General features: G+C 39.8%; 1 protein-coding gene across 1 annotated transcript in view; it reads left to right on the top strand.

The window, feature by feature from the left end:
- TBCD (tubulin folding cofactor D) overlaps window positions 1-15,237 on the top strand; it is a 115,421-nt gene that overhangs the window by 82,760 nt on the left and 17,424 nt on the right. Inside the window, exons 27-33 of the mRNA XM_032128567.1 lie at window positions 956-1,037; window positions 4,670-4,788; window positions 5,201-5,292; window positions 6,136-6,276; window positions 11,232-11,315; window positions 12,690-12,848; window positions 13,634-13,772. Of these exons, the coding sequence (XP_031984458.1) occupies window positions 956-1,037; window positions 4,670-4,788; window positions 5,201-5,292; window positions 6,136-6,276; window positions 11,232-11,315; window positions 12,690-12,848; window positions 13,634-13,772 (816 nt within the window). The remainder of the gene's footprint in view (window positions 1-955; window positions 1,038-4,669; window positions 4,789-5,200; window positions 5,293-6,135; window positions 6,277-11,231; window positions 11,316-12,689; window positions 12,849-13,633; window positions 13,773-15,237) is intronic.

Genomic DNA, 15,237 nt, shown 5'->3' on the forward strand with positions numbered 1-15,237 from the left:
TGGCCTTTAAGGGTCCTTGATCTACAGCAGTTAGATAATTCTGCATATTTTGCTACTGTAATGCCTGTGGTAGTTAGAATATTGTTTAGGTGAGTGCTGGTTTTCTTTCAAGTCCTTGATTTTGCATAGAGAACTGGTCTGAGGTGTCTTTGAGGGCAGAATGAATCAGCTGAGCAGGATTTCTGTGTTACGTTTAAGATTTCTTGTACCTGGAGAACATGAGTGTTAATAAGTATTGCTGCTATTCACATGAAGTGAACAATGCAGAGCTTTTGTGTGCTTTCAAATTTATTATAATTTCAGGTAACATTGTATTATTAGCTGAAAAGTATAATTCAGCCATAAATTTTATGAGAAAACCTATGATGTGCTTTTTGAAAGAGCAGCTGAGTTGTTTTGTGTTCTGTATCAGAAACTGAACCCACTCTAAAAGTGAGGAGGCTCAGGTGTAATACACAACCTTTGATCCTTTTCTAAACCCATTAAGATCAGGACACCAGGCCTTTGACCCTCAGTGTTGGGGCTTTTTTTGTTTATAACCTTCAGTCCATGTTCTTTTCTGTGTTTCCTTTCTGTCACTTCCTGGGGAGAGAGGGTTTGTTTCTTGTCAATCTGGCATCAGTATATGGAAGATGAAACAATGACTTGTGTATTTTGTAATGCTCTGTCATCCTGGAGGTCTTTCATTTGAACTGAAAATGCATTTCATATATTACTGTTATTATCTTAAATGCTAATTTAGCTTACTGCTCATATTGAAGGAATAAGATTAAAATCTGTTTTTTTTCCTTACATAAGTTTCCTTACTAAGCCAGTATTGGGAAGAAGTAATAAGAAAGTAAATGCCAGTATCTGAAAGTTTTTTTTTTTTTTTTTTTTAAATCCACTTTCTTTTTCCTTAAAAATTCAAAGAACATACAAGTTGAGTAAATGTATCTCTGTACCTTTGTTGTAGGAGTCTGCAGTGTCTGCACTGGCTGCACTGTGCAATGAATTTTACATCAACGAGAGGGGAGAAGCTGATCCAGCTCTGCAGGGTAATGATTCATGTTTAAAATAGAGGCACAGAATACTGGGCTGGACCAAACTTGCATGTTGGAGCTATTGCAGAGAGTGGGGAGGGACTTCAGTAGTTTTAAGGGAATTTAAAATTCTTTAGGAAAAAATAACTGACAGGTGAAAGTTGTCTGAAAAATGACAGCTGGAAGTGTAGGAAATGTCTGGGGTTTTGCTGGCTTTAGACTGGAGGTGAATAGAAGGTACCACCACAAGGAATACTAGGCAAATGTATGTTGCTTTTCCATTCCATACTGTAAAACAAAGAAACAAAGATTACGTGTTTCTAAAATCCTAAATTTTAACAAAACGAGTCTTTTTCACATCCTGTTTTGATAAACTCTGCCAGAGATCTTGGCTTGATTTACAGAATTGCTAAGGGATAAGGAAAGGATAGAAAAGGACACCCAGAGTTGTTCTAAATGTGCATGTGAAAGCTCATGTGTTTGTATTTGGATCAGCAGTACAGGAGGAGGCTTAAACTTCTCTTAGGGGCATATGAATCAGCATCTTTTTTTATACTGCTTTTCTTGTACCTGTCTTTGTTTCAAGTATCAGATTGTATCATGTCCATCAGAGATGGATTACCGGATTGTACAGATAAATATTTTAAGAATAACAGCATTTATATTCTTGCTTTTCTAAATAGGACAGTGAATTTAAATATACTTAATAAAATATTGATTTCTTTTCCTGTTTTTTGCCATTATTAAATCAAGTAACAGAATACCTTATTATTTGTTTATTGTTTATTACAGTTGTTCCCAAAATGAACTTGATATTGATCACATATGTAGTTGCATGCAGTCCATGCCCCAAAGACATTAGGGCTGAACTATAAAAGCAGCCTATCTTGATTTTAAAATACTTTATATAGTGCTAAATCTCCATGTTTTTGTCAAAAAAAACCCAAACAAACCCATACCCCAAAATTGCCTTTTCCTTCCTGGAGTTTGGCCCTGCCTGTCAGATTCTTTGTGGGCAGCATGGGAAGGTGTGACATGGTACCAAGGCAGATAAAATCCTCCTAACCTCAGGAAAGGGTCATGTGTAAAACCAGAATGTGTGGGGTGGGAGGAGGCAATGCTGAGTCAAAGCAAACAAGCTAAAAATGAGTTGAAAAGTTGATAGGTCAAACTTTATGTAAGGATGAAGTTTCGTGGTTCTGTAAAAGTGGACTGGGAAACTCAGGCAGATGCCCAAGTCAGGAAGGAGAATGGATCTGCCCAAAGTACAGGCAGTAGATGGCTGCAGCTGTTGTTGCTGTACTCATTTAGATCCCTCTGAAGCCTAATTGGTTTTTCCTGGATTTTAGGTTAACTTTTCATCTGGCTTGTGCTTGAAGGGACCATGGCAATGTGGCCATGATGGTCTAGGGACACAATTAAGTCAAATTTGTAGATACAGACAAAATTTTTCCTGAGATTTTTCTGAAATAGAATTGTGAGTTGGGAATTTTTCTGTTCTAGAAAAATCTCTGGTCAGCTCCTTCTTGAGTACCCTTTTATTTGGCCTTGACTGTGCTGGACCCTTTTCCACACATGATAACAGAAGTGCCATTACACATGCAAGCATCTTTAAAAAGAAAAAAAGGTGTATTTTATCTCTGTACCAATAAAACTTATAAATTTCATGCCTGTCTGTTGTGGGATTGAAATCCACAGTGTGTGAGGGATGTGGGTATGTGTGGAAGCTGCAGTGCAGAAGACATTCAGCACAGTGCAGGTGCCTTAGATAAGTCAGTTAAAGCAGGTCTGGATGTGATCTCAAGGGGATTAGGAAGAGAAAAAAGCTTTTGGTAAAATTTAATCAGCGTTTCGCTGTGGCTTGGTGATGAAAATGAAAACACCAATCAAAGGTGCTTTAGCAATTTGACATTTGGAATCTGTCTTTATAAGGCTGCAGTTTTATTGAATCACTGCTTTTTTTTCTTTTTGCCTCTGTTTTGACCTTCTCTTTGGTTTTGGGTTTTTTTTTCCTGTCTTAATGTGTTCTGCTTTGGTTTTGCTGACTTTCTCCTTTAATATTCTTTCAGGATGGGTTGTATGGAATTAATATTGTAGACACTTCATAGGCCCTGTTGGTTTATGAAGCTGAAGGCTCTTAGAAGAATATTAACATTTGCATTACACTTTTCCACCATAATTACTAAGTGGTTATAAGCAAAGAGCTGCTTGTTTGCTCGTTGCTGTGTCATTTGGCTGAAATGTCAATCTTAAATTTACATCAGTCAAAGTGGAGACTGTCACAGCCTCACTGTGTAAGATCTTCTTGCTGTCACAGCAAACACTGCGTCTTCCTATGGCCTCAGGACTCCTAACACCCCGGTGGTTTTGAAAGTTTTGAATAATAGATGTGCTTATCTGAAGGTATTGCTCATCTCTGGCCAGGGAGCTGGGCCCCTGCTGTGAGGGACGAGTTGGGGCCTGTCCATTGCATTGGGGTTTAAAAGAAACACTCGTGGATTATGATGAATGGGGAGTTTCTTATGGCAACTCTTCTTTCTTCCTCTAGCAAATATTGCTCAATCATTTAAACCTTAGATTACAGTAAGCAGTGGCACAATTATGTAATCATCCCAGGATCTCTAGTTCTTTTTCTCTGAGGATTAAAAAGTGTCTCTCCAGTAAAGCGATCGATGAGACCACCTTGCTTCTTTCTGAATCAGAGCTGTGTTTATTGCAGCTGTCTTGGAGAAGGTTTTTTTGGAGTAGCTTGTTTTTCTCTGCATCTTACAGAAGAGTTTAATGTGAAAAATCAGGTAAAGGAAGTATTGTCTATAAGTCTGAGATAAAGACTGCAGCAGAAATGTGTACCTGCTCCTGACTTTTTCTGTTTTTATTTTTTTGTACACCATTTATTTTCTCCTTGGTATTGCTTTACATGTTTGGTGAGGCTTCTTTTTCCATGCCCAGCTGAGTTTATTCTTGTGCCTTTTGACTCTGTTACTGTTTGTAGAGCCACTGTCCACGTTGTGTCCTGTGCCAGCACAGAGAACCAAGGGGGCACTTCTTCTTGAGCTTTCTCCTCCAAAACACCCAACTTCATTTTTGTCTCTCTATGGAAAATGATCTGAAATTATCTCACTGTTTAGGTGTGATCTGTGTGTATGTGCTGAAACAAGACTCCCATCAGGAGTTTTCTGAGGGAAAACTGTTAAAAGAACTGACCTTCACAAACCTTGGGAGTCTCCTTCCTAGCACAGAATACTTTTCCAATGATAGAAAATGGTGAGCTATAAATATAAAAGAACTTGTTCCCCTGTGGTTACTGAGAAATTTGTGCTTACACTTACTATTTGGATTTCTAAAGCATGGTATCTCATTAAAATTGAGAACTTTGTCTTCCCTCCCTGAAACAGTAGGATTAGTCTAAATACAAACTCGGTTTTGTTTAGACAGAAAATATGATTTCATTCATGTAAAATTGAACACCTTAAAATTTTTATCCTTTTCCTGTAGAAATTAAGGTATTCTTCATTTTAGTTAAACAAATTACAAAATTTTCCAGCTACTTTGTTTAGGGGATCCTTTCCTTATTTTTTTCCTTAGCCAAATATGAAATTATAATGATGTGGTGGTTGCTTTTCGCTCTGCAACTATGTTTTTTCTAGATGAGCTGGTGACACAGTACGTTTCAGAACTGCAAAACGCAGAGGAAATGATTCGTTGTGGCTTTTCACGAGCTCTTGGGGCCCTTCCAAGATTTCTGCTGAAGGGCAAGCTCCAACAGGTGAGAAAATAGGATCATTGTAATGAGAAGAGGGCACAAGGCGTTTGGAGTGAAACCTGTGACAGTAATCAAATAAATAATAATGATCATAATTAAAGGTCTTTGTCAAAGGGGTTTGAATGCTAATGTACAGAAAATCATCATGAGTTGAGCTTGCCATAGTTTCTGATGATTAATGTTTAGTCCTGCTTTAGCAGTGCTAGTGGAAAAGCCAGAGGTTGAGTTATCCCTTTGCTATGGGACACTGCTCCAAAGGAAGAGGGAGGTGTGCTGGCCACTCCTGGTGAGAGTCCAAACTCTGCTGCCTGCTTGCTTCTTTCATGCAGGATTGAGCTCATTTTAATGTGATGTCAAAATTTAATATAGAAAAAATGCTTTGGATTTATGTTTTTCAATCTTATTATTTTTTCAGGTATTGGAAGGTCTAAAAACAGTCACAGTAATTTCCCCTGAAGACGTGAGCTTTGCTGAATCCCGAAGAGATGCCTTAATAGCAATTGCAAAGTATGTTTCTCATCTCTGGTTTTGTCTAATTTTAAATCTCTCTGTAGAAGCTTTCTCCTGTTCATTCTGCTTTCTGCTGGGAGTCTTGAAATCAGTTACACTGAAAACACACACAGCTTTCGAGTGTCTGCACCTCCATTCCTCAATTTATTTTTGAGTCAGAGGATTATCACACACCTGACTGTGGAGTACAGCTCTGATGGTGCTGTCAGTTTTTTATCAGTTAACTGATTACCTAGAGTATGTTTTAATGTTTGCCTTTCTCGTGAGCTGCAGTTTAATGAGCTTTACTGAGGAGGAAGAATATATGGGTTTTTTTCCACAATCTTAAGAAGATTGAATTGGTTTAAAGAAATTGTGCTTTATATTTAAAGGAATGTTTTCTATATTGAATAACTGCCGTTAGAGTTAATAGTGTACATGTGTATTTTATGCTCTTAAACTGTTACAGTGCAAAAAAACCTGTGTCTTCAAGGTAAAGAAGTTTAATATCAGGTTCAATGCACATTGTGTTGGCCCTTTGCTCTCCTTCCTGACTCTATTTTAAGGAGAGTTCAGAGACTGACAGATACTGAAGCATGTTCCTTCTTGTAGTGTTATAGATGTGAAAGCAACCTACTTCCCTGCTGAGATCTTGACTTTGCCAGTGTTCCTTTGAACCCAAACATTGCTCAGAAATCCTCAGGTTAAATACAGGACAGAAACATTCCTCATTCCATCTATAGCAGATGTTCCAGGTGTTGGGAAGTTTATTAAGCAACATAACAAAGCTTGATCTTAATGTGTCTCCTTACTAGTGTTATGGCTTTGCCTCCCATCCCTTCTTTTCTTCTATTTTTAAAGGGTTTGCCAGACAGTGGGTGTGAAGGGAGATGGATCCCAGCAGGAATATGTCTGCAGGGATAACGTTGATCAGATTTATGCCACGCTGCTCACTGGTGTGACCGACTACACCACCGACAGCCGGGGCGACGTTGGAGGATGGTAAGGTGGGGCTAAAAGGGGGGGCCAGGTTTGGTGTCTAAGGAAAACCTGATGTGTTTTCAAAACCTCTTAGAAACAAGAGCTCCAAGCCTTTGGAGATTTGAGCCTAGGTAGGAATGCACAGTGGGAAGAGAGGTAGAAAGTGAGTGGCGAGGCTGACAGGTTTTGGTCATCCTTCCTCAGAAGTTGGGAATATGGGAACTGATGTGTTCAAAACCGAAGTTCAGCCTTTTTCTGGTTCTGTGGATAACATTAGCTTCTTTTAGTCAATACCAGGAATGTATTCAGTTGCAAAACAGGGATTTAAAACATTTCTTCTCTTTCTTTGAAATAACGCATTTGGTCCTGCCTGATCTCTCCTACTCCTCCATCAATCCTGTTGTGGGGATTTTTTGCCAGGAGAGGGAGCAGCTGCATAACGTGTTGGTGACTGAGAGGGATAAAAACTCCAAATTGTCCTGCAGCACCACCGAATCTTTTGTAAGTTTAGGGTTTCAATGATATCAGCTATGACACTGCAAGAGTACATCATAAATCTATAGGAGTATGTCTGCTGATGTGAAATCTGTAGAATAGATAGATAAATAAAATAATAAGTTTAGTAAACGTAATAAGATTAGTAAGATCTTAATATTATTAAGTTGACAGCAGTCATATTTTCATGACATTCCTCAATCTTCAAGGTCCCCCTAATAGAAAAAGAAGATTCAGTGTGTAACACTGCATTCCTCTGAATGCTCTGTATTCCTTCATTAGCAGTGATCTGGAAAGGCAATTTCTAAATTCATGATCCAAAGCACTATAAAGGCTCGTGTCCTTCTCTGGGTTTGTGTTTCATTTCCAAAGAAGCTCTAATTGGGGATGTGTCAGCACTTACTGATTGGAAGTTCCTGCCAGCTTTGAATGGGAGAGATCATGAAGAGTTCATGTTGTTCATGCCATCCTGTAGAGTTACACAGCATAGAAACCCATGTGAAGTATGGATCTTACAAACCAAACGTGCTCTTGTCAGGGTACTTTTCTGCATGTATTTACAAGCACAAATATGCCCAGCCTGAGGTATTACTTGTTAATAAAAAGCATTAAATTATCCTAGTTCAGGAACAAGTCCAGTGTCTGCAGGTTTAACATACATGACCCTTTTGATGCTGTGTAGAAGCCTCAGAGCAGTCATGCTCACTCCTTGATAGTGAAGCCACAAACTGTGTAAATGAATGGGATAAAGTAATTTTAGTTGTCTTTTATTTGTTGGCAGTTGATTTTGAGTAAAATGCTGGCTTTGAAAAGGCTGCTTAATGTTATTGTGTGAATCCATAATTTTAATTTGAAAGTGTGCAGATGTGTTGCTTTTAGATATGAAATACCAGCCTTGTTTAACATATGGGTGATACTGTTTGTGTGGTATGGTAATGAAGTGGTAAAATACATGTATTTGACCTGTCTAGCAGCTGCATGAGTATTTCAGGGTAAAGAGATGTGTGTTCAGGATTTTAAATTCACAACCTATTGATAGTTCAGATCTACTATCTGGCTCTGCCTTTGTTACATTCCAGGCAGGAGGGGGCAAGTGCCTGAAAAGTACTGGTGAGAAATAATTTTGCTGGTTGAAAACATTCTGTTATTTTCCCAGTATGTTGAAGAAGTTCTTGTCTAACAGCACTGAGTCACATGGAGTGTTTGTGATGCCTTTTCTTGGTCTTAAAATCAAGAATCAAACATGGTTAGAAGGAAAGAGGGGTTTTACCTCAGGATTTATTTTAAGGGTCCTTAGGTGCACCATGTCCAGGTCGAATGCACCTCCATGCACACCACAATGCCCACCCCCAAAAGATCTGGTCTAACATTATAGGTGTTACTAATTAGCAGATCTATGAAAAATTCCCCAATGAGAGGCTCAAGTGAGCCCCCCTCCCCAAGGAACCTTCCCCTGGATGGTTCTATCTCAGTTTACAGAATGTGTTCTGGAGAGGACCTTGGGCTCTGGGGCACACTGATCCCTAACTACGAACCTTCTAAGATGTTTAGTCTCCTAGCTTGACAAAATAAGTCTAAGAATGTAGGCTAAAAACCACTAAGAATACAAAAAGCTATAAAAAGGTGTATAAAAGGGGTATAAAAGAAAAGGTAAAAAATCATTATGGCATCATTTGAGTGTTTCAATATCTGTGCAGAGTGTTTGTATGAATTAAGTGCTTTAGACAGTCACTGCCCTCTTCCTTGAAGGGTGTTTTCAGCAGTGCTCTGTGAACAGGAAGGTGGCTATGCTGGTCCCTGGCCAAGCACAGCGTGGTAACATGTGCTGCTCAATGGGCATCATGTGAGTGTGGCAACTTTTTGCTTAGGCTCAGATTTGTTATGTCCTGTTTAGAGCTCTGTGCTACTCAGTCTTAACTTTAGTGTCATTATTTCATTTGGTAGCCCCAGGTTTGCTTTAAAAAAAGGGGGAAAAAAGTTAATTACAGTGCCATTCTCCTTTCCAGGATTCCTCATTAGGCTTGAAGGGGGCAGGTGCTGTGAAGTACATTTGTAATAACCATATGAAATGGGAACTACTGCAACACACTCTGTAACCACCTCTTGTCTTGTGTAGGGAGAAAAGTTGTGATTGTGCTTTTTTTTCAGTGTGCCCCGTGCTGGATTGTTCCTTGCCAGTGATCATCAGCAAGGAGCAGTCAAACCTTGCTGGTTGTTCTCTGCCAGTCACTGGCAGTGTCAGATCTCACCAGTTCCAGCCTGGGCTGCAATAATTTTAAATAGCTTCTCTGTCTTTGCACGGGAAGGGAAGTGTCAGTTCTGCAGCACAAAGCAGAAGAAGGACACTTTGTGCCACGTTATCATTGGGCACTTCTGTAACTGGCGAGCCTTGTCCCTTTAGCACTTCAACTGCAATATTTACAAACGTGTTGGAGAAGTTCACAGCACAAATAATCCAGACTGCTCTCAGCCTTAGTTAAGGTTTGTGTGTTGGGGTTTTTCCTGGTTTCTGTAGTGGTATCCAGCTTCTCAGCTGGTGAAATTGTCGTACAACAGGGAAATAGTGACACAGGGCACGGAATCAGAGATGGGGAGGTGTTTGACATCTCCAGCTTAGAAGAGGAAACAAGGATGCAAACTAGTGAGGATCAGGAGCAGGTCATTCCAGCGTGCACGAGGAAGGAGCTTGGCTTTCCCTGCTGTCAGAGGAGCAGGAGGGAGGTGAATGTGTGTCTAACACAAGAGAGGGGCGGGTGTAGCTGACAGAAAATGCAAGAGCAGTAATACAGGGTGGGGAGGCAGAGAAAAGGAAGAGATATTGAGCTTTGTGTTTTCAAAGTCAGGTGAGATACTGAAGATGATGAGGACCTGGCTAAGTGTGATTAGGTATTCAGCTTAACTTCCACATCTGAGAGCTCCCACTGCAGTTCTCCACAACTATTGTTTATCCTTCACCTGTGTCTTCATTTAAAACAAAACAAAGTGGAACTTTGAAAGAAATCCTGAGGACATTAAACTCCCAACATCCATTAAAATTCAAATGTGCTTTGAGCACCAGATTTTTTTTTTTGAGCTTTGGGCAATTCCACCCAAAATCAAATCAAGAAACACTTAAATCAAAGGGGGAAAGGGGGATCCTTTCTCATGGCAAACTGTTGGCTGCTGAAGGCTTTTGTGGCCTCTCAAATATCAGTGTGTTCTTATTCTATTTCTTCTAAACCATTGGATAAAATGGAAAGGTATGGGGAGAAATGCTGTTTCTCTGGAGAGGCCTTGTTTTTTTTTGTGTAATTTTTGTCTTTCTTTAATAGAATCGTGGGAAAGTTTCACCAACTTTACTCTCTGTATGCAAACTTCACCTTTCTTTTGATAGATTGTTTGCTGGGACATGTCTGATCTGTCTACAGGTGTTAGACATGAATATCTAAGTCAGATACTGTACAAAAAACTAGTAAAACATAACCTTGATGAAAGACTGCCAAACTTGTTTTGAGCTGCTTTGGAAAAAATGATGTAATTTACCTTTTTTACCATTAAAACAAATGTCCCACCCAGTTTTAGATTGCATCTGCAACTATTTTCAAGTTGTTTGGAAGTTAGAAAGAGGAGTATTTCTTTTCATAGAAGGCTGCTGGACCTTTTCAAATATTTAATTTTTTTCCTTTTTAAGAAAATTGTTACTGAGAAAGGATGACATTACTCTGAGTTACTAATGTAATGAACCTGCTGGGCCTGGTCTTGTGCAGGCTCATGTAACCCACTGAGGTATTGCCCATGTCTTAAGAAAGAAACCACTTTTAATAACTCATGGATTGACAAGACATGTGGTTTTAAACAAGCATACTGATTTTTTTTTTAATTGAAATTACACTTTAATTTTTTTATGTTGTATTTAGACATTTTGAAGGTAGCAGATCATTATCTAGATAAGACTGACTTCAAGCACAACTTAGTGTTCCTTTGGTCAAGCTTTTTCTGAAATTAATTATTATTTAGCATAGAGATTTAAGTCACTCTGAGTCACAACTTGTTTTTAATGTTGGAAATATTGAAAATTTATAAGAATGTGACAGTCTTAATAGTGTTAAATATCTGAATGTCAGAATGTGCATTGGCCTTTTCAGAAAACAATTTGAAGCAGACAAAGCACTTAAGTTTAAATACATCTCTTTGCACACTAAATATTACTAATCATTATCAGTTTTAACCTCCTTAAAGTAAAGAATAAGCCTGATGACATCTGGCTGGAATAAAAACCAGGCAGGGGTGAGTGTTGTTCCCTCAGTGTGATGTGAACTTTGTTTCATGGAATGGGGCTGGGGGGGACAGCTGTACACACTCCTCATCCTCCCAAATTATGGTAAGTGCTCTGAGATCATGGCTTTTGTTACTGTGAATTTTTGCTGGTGTTTTAACCTAGCTGATGTATTTATTGAAACAAGTACTGCTGCAGCTCCTCTGACCCATCTCTGTCTCCCCAGGGTGCGCGAAGCTGCCATGAGCAGCTTGATGGAAGTGACGCTGCTGCTGGTGCAGAACGAGGCAGAGCTAATTAATGCCAACATGTATGTGATGTGCTCTTCCTCTTCTTATCCCTTAGAGCTACATTCCAGGCCATACAGGAACGCAGTGCTTGGACACTCTGTGCTTACTCCTTTATTGAGTGTGACAGAACTTTGACAGAAGTGCGCCAAGCCCACGCAGATGTGGAGGATGTTGCATCTGGTTTTCAGAGGGACTGACCTTGTTGAGAGAACCTGGGTGGCAATCCCACCTTGGAAATAGAGCACAGCTGTGGGATTTGGGCTAAACCTGCCACCTCTGTGGTGCTTCCCAGTGGAGTTCACTTAAATAGAGAGCAAACCTCCCCTCTTACCTGGAGCGTCACATCGTTAATTTGGGATGTGATCATGTTAGCATGAGTTTGTATTTGTTTCTTTGCAGAATTATTAGTCACCCCAAGGCAGGAAATAAAGAAAAATAATTTACACCGAGCTCCTGATTTTTAATTTCATGATATGGTACTCCTAATAATAAAAAAAAATTAATAATAATTACCATTTTTTAAGCATAGTTTGAGCTGCAGCAAAACTTCCCTCATAGTGGTATTGGTCTGTGGACAGGGTGTGCCAATGGTTAGGTGAACATATATGTGGTTTGGGTTTTAATTAAAAATTCCCAGATGGTGAAGGACCCTTAGAAGGGAAGGACTGGATTCTCTAAGAATACATGGCTCACTAGTGCCTGTTCTCAGGGGCTTCCTCCTCTTGATCTGTTGTATACACAGGTTGTCCACATGGAACTTAGAAAAGCATTCCTGCCAGCTGGATCCTGTTTTCTAAATATTCTGGGCCTTGGTGTAACTGCAGGAATTTTAGCTGGTTTTACTGTCATTAGTGGCCCTTTCTGAAGGGGTAAAGGGCCTTGTGGGACACAGTACTGTAGCTGAGAGTTTAGTTATGAACATAAGCAAAATAGGATATTGTTAAAAACTAGCCAGAATCGAGGAAGTGATTTATTTGGGATGTATGAGATACAGGAGAGACCTTGTCCTCTGCTACCTATGCAGTTTTCCACTTCAAAATGTGCTTTTCTCAAAGTTCCTGCTCTATTTCCATCTGAAATGTAACAGTTCAGCCAAGCCATAAGCACTTCATTATCTTTTTGGACAAAAGGTGAGGCAATATGTGTAAAAGGTGGATAAAATACTTAGTAACATTATTGTCATGCTGGTTTTTGATTAAATGATCTGTGGAAGATAAAGCCTCAAGATTCTGTCAACATGTGGATGTCTTAAATCACTTTTATGTTCATTCTGAAGAGTTAAACCAGAACACTTTCCTAGCAGGATCATTCTTATTTATTTAACTGAAACAATTTAAATCTAAATACACATTCTACTGCTTAAATTTTCTGATTAATTGTTTTCTTCTCTATAGCTGCAAGCAGATTATGTGCTGGCTGGCTCAACAGTCAGCTGAAAAAATAGATAAATTTCGAGCTCATGCAGGATCTGTGTTCCTTACTCTTCTGCATTTTGACCATCCTCCAGTTCCACACATCCCTCATCGAGAAGAGCTAGAGAGGATATTTCCAAGGTAAGGTATTGAAAAATATCCTAAACCAATGAAAGTAAAAGATAAATGCACACAGTTACACCTAAACCAAGCAACCTGATGTAATTTTTGCACCCAAATGCCCAATATATGTATGGAGGAATATTTGGTGCTGTTTGTCAGGATTTTATTGAATTGTCCTATGAATGTGCATGAACGCGTTTTTTTCCTCACCTGGAAAACACTGCTTGATCATAATGATAGTTTTTAACAAATTGTTTTAACCAAGCTCGAGTTGCAGTAGTTTTCCAAGATGGACTTTCTAGTTAAAGCAAGAGTGAGAGCAACTCATTCCTGAATGGTGATTATGATACCTGATGGCAGTGAGGAACATCCAGCTCGTGTTTGGGAGAACCTCAGCCTGCTGTGACTCCAAGTGCTCTGTCTGCAAGGCTGCTGATCATCAGTGCTGGGGTGTTTCCTGGGCTAACTCTGTCTTTGCATCAGTTGTTGAGTAGCTGGTGGTGGGAGAGAACACAGAATGAAACTCCAGAAAGAAACTTGTTTCCTGAATGTAGGCAAAAGTGTCTGGGAAAAGGAAACTGCAGTTCAAATCTTACCTGGATCAGCACAAGGATTTGAAGATTCCTTCACTTTACTGGCAGTGGCTGAAGCTTTGATTTGTACTTGCCCCATATGCTCAAACACCAATGTTTAATTTGATATTTAGGTAATTCAGAGACCACCCTCACTGTTTTGGAGGAGCAGTGTGGGGAGAAGAAAAGCAGCGCACCCATGCAAGATGATTCTTTACCTTCCCCTTTCAGGTCAGAGAAGGAGACACTGAACTGGAACGCGGCGTCGGAAGCTTTCCCTCGGATCACGCAGCTCCTGGGCTTGCCAGCCTACCAGTACTACGTGCTGCTGGGGCTCTCTGTGTCTGTGGGGGGACTGACAGAGACCACGGTGAGAGCACCAGTTGTGCTTTGAAGTCTGATGGGCTTCTTGGTTTTCATTTTAAAAGTGTAATTGTCTTGACTTGCTGAGCGTGCAGGGAACAAGGAGTGAGGGCGCTTTGTTTCTCCTTTGCTGGCCTGGCAGAACCTGAGAGTTCCAGCCCACAGCTCCCAGCCCTGTGGTGACCCTCCCAGCTGGGATCAGCAGCAGAGCACCTCAGCTCAGGGCAAGGGGATTGCTCTTCTCACAAGGGGTTGAAAGCCAATTCATTTGTCACCTGCTGCAAGGTGTTAGTTGTCAATAGGTGTTAACAGTATACACAGGCTTCTTGGTTTTTAGTATTTTTGATAGACTTTCTACTAAAATACCAGTGAGATGTCAGAAGTTCCATTACAAAGAAATACCATTCAAATGTCTGTCTCAATCCTCTCAGCTTTGCAATCGTTATTTCATTCTTCTGGCATGAACAATCTCTGTATCGCTGGCTTTGGCAGTCTGCTCTGCTGCCACATTTTTCCCTACTTTCTTATCATTTTAGTGTATCCTTCTGTCCTTATATTACTACCAACTTGCATAGGTAGTTTTAGAATTCTTGGTTTCCAGATACTTGGTTTACAACACTTTTTGATTTGTTGTGGCCAAAGGTGTAAAATACAAGAAAACAACTGTTGGGGTAAGGACATGGTTCAATATGACACCGCAGAGAAATATCAAACCAGTAACAGAATATTTTAGACTGTCAGTTAACTCTTTAAATCCCAGTGGTCCTGTAACAGGAGGAGGAGGAGGACGCTGTGAGTCAGCAACCCAACAGTGGTTAAGAGTGTTTCTAATTAAGATTTCCATCTCAAATTAAGAAAAGCAGTAGAAAAGTGAAAAGAGTTGAGAAACAGAGTTTTTGTGGAGGGGGAACAGCTCCTGCTGGGTCACAGGAAGAGTTAAAATCACCTGGAGCTTGTCTCCCATGGCTTCCACTTGTCAGTCACAACTTGCCCAAGTGATTTTTTTTTTTTTGCTGGTGCTCTGGGTTCTGCTCTTGGGATCAAGAGATGTCTGTGAGCCTTTGGGTCTGATGGAGCAGAATACTCAGTGTCTGGTCAGTCTCTTGTATTTAAACCAATTCTGAGCATTTTAATGTTTCTAAAATGGCAACTAATTACATAGCAACGGCTATTTAAAACTTTGAAAACGTGTGTGTTGGTTTGTGACGGTAATTATCGGATAGACAATGTAACTCTTAACAGATTTCCTTAATAGCAAACATGCACATGAAATTCAGCTTTCAGTTAATTATAGGAGGCTCCACCAAAACCGAAGTTATTTATCCAAGTATAAAAAGGAGGAAGGTTTTGGAGAAACAGACATTCTGGCTGCTAGCTGGGGTCAGAGGAAAATCCTTATTCAATATTTAATTTTATTTTTTTTTTTAAAGTCCTGGTTGCATTTAGTTATGAAAAGCGGGAGCAGTTCAGTT

The sequence above is a fragment of the Corvus moneduloides genome, chromosome 19 (assembly GCF_009650955.1).
Source record: "Corvus moneduloides isolate bCorMon1 chromosome 19, bCorMon1.pri, whole genome shotgun sequence".
NCBI classification, from domain to species: domain Eukaryota; kingdom Metazoa; phylum Chordata; class Aves; order Passeriformes; family Corvidae; genus Corvus; species Corvus moneduloides.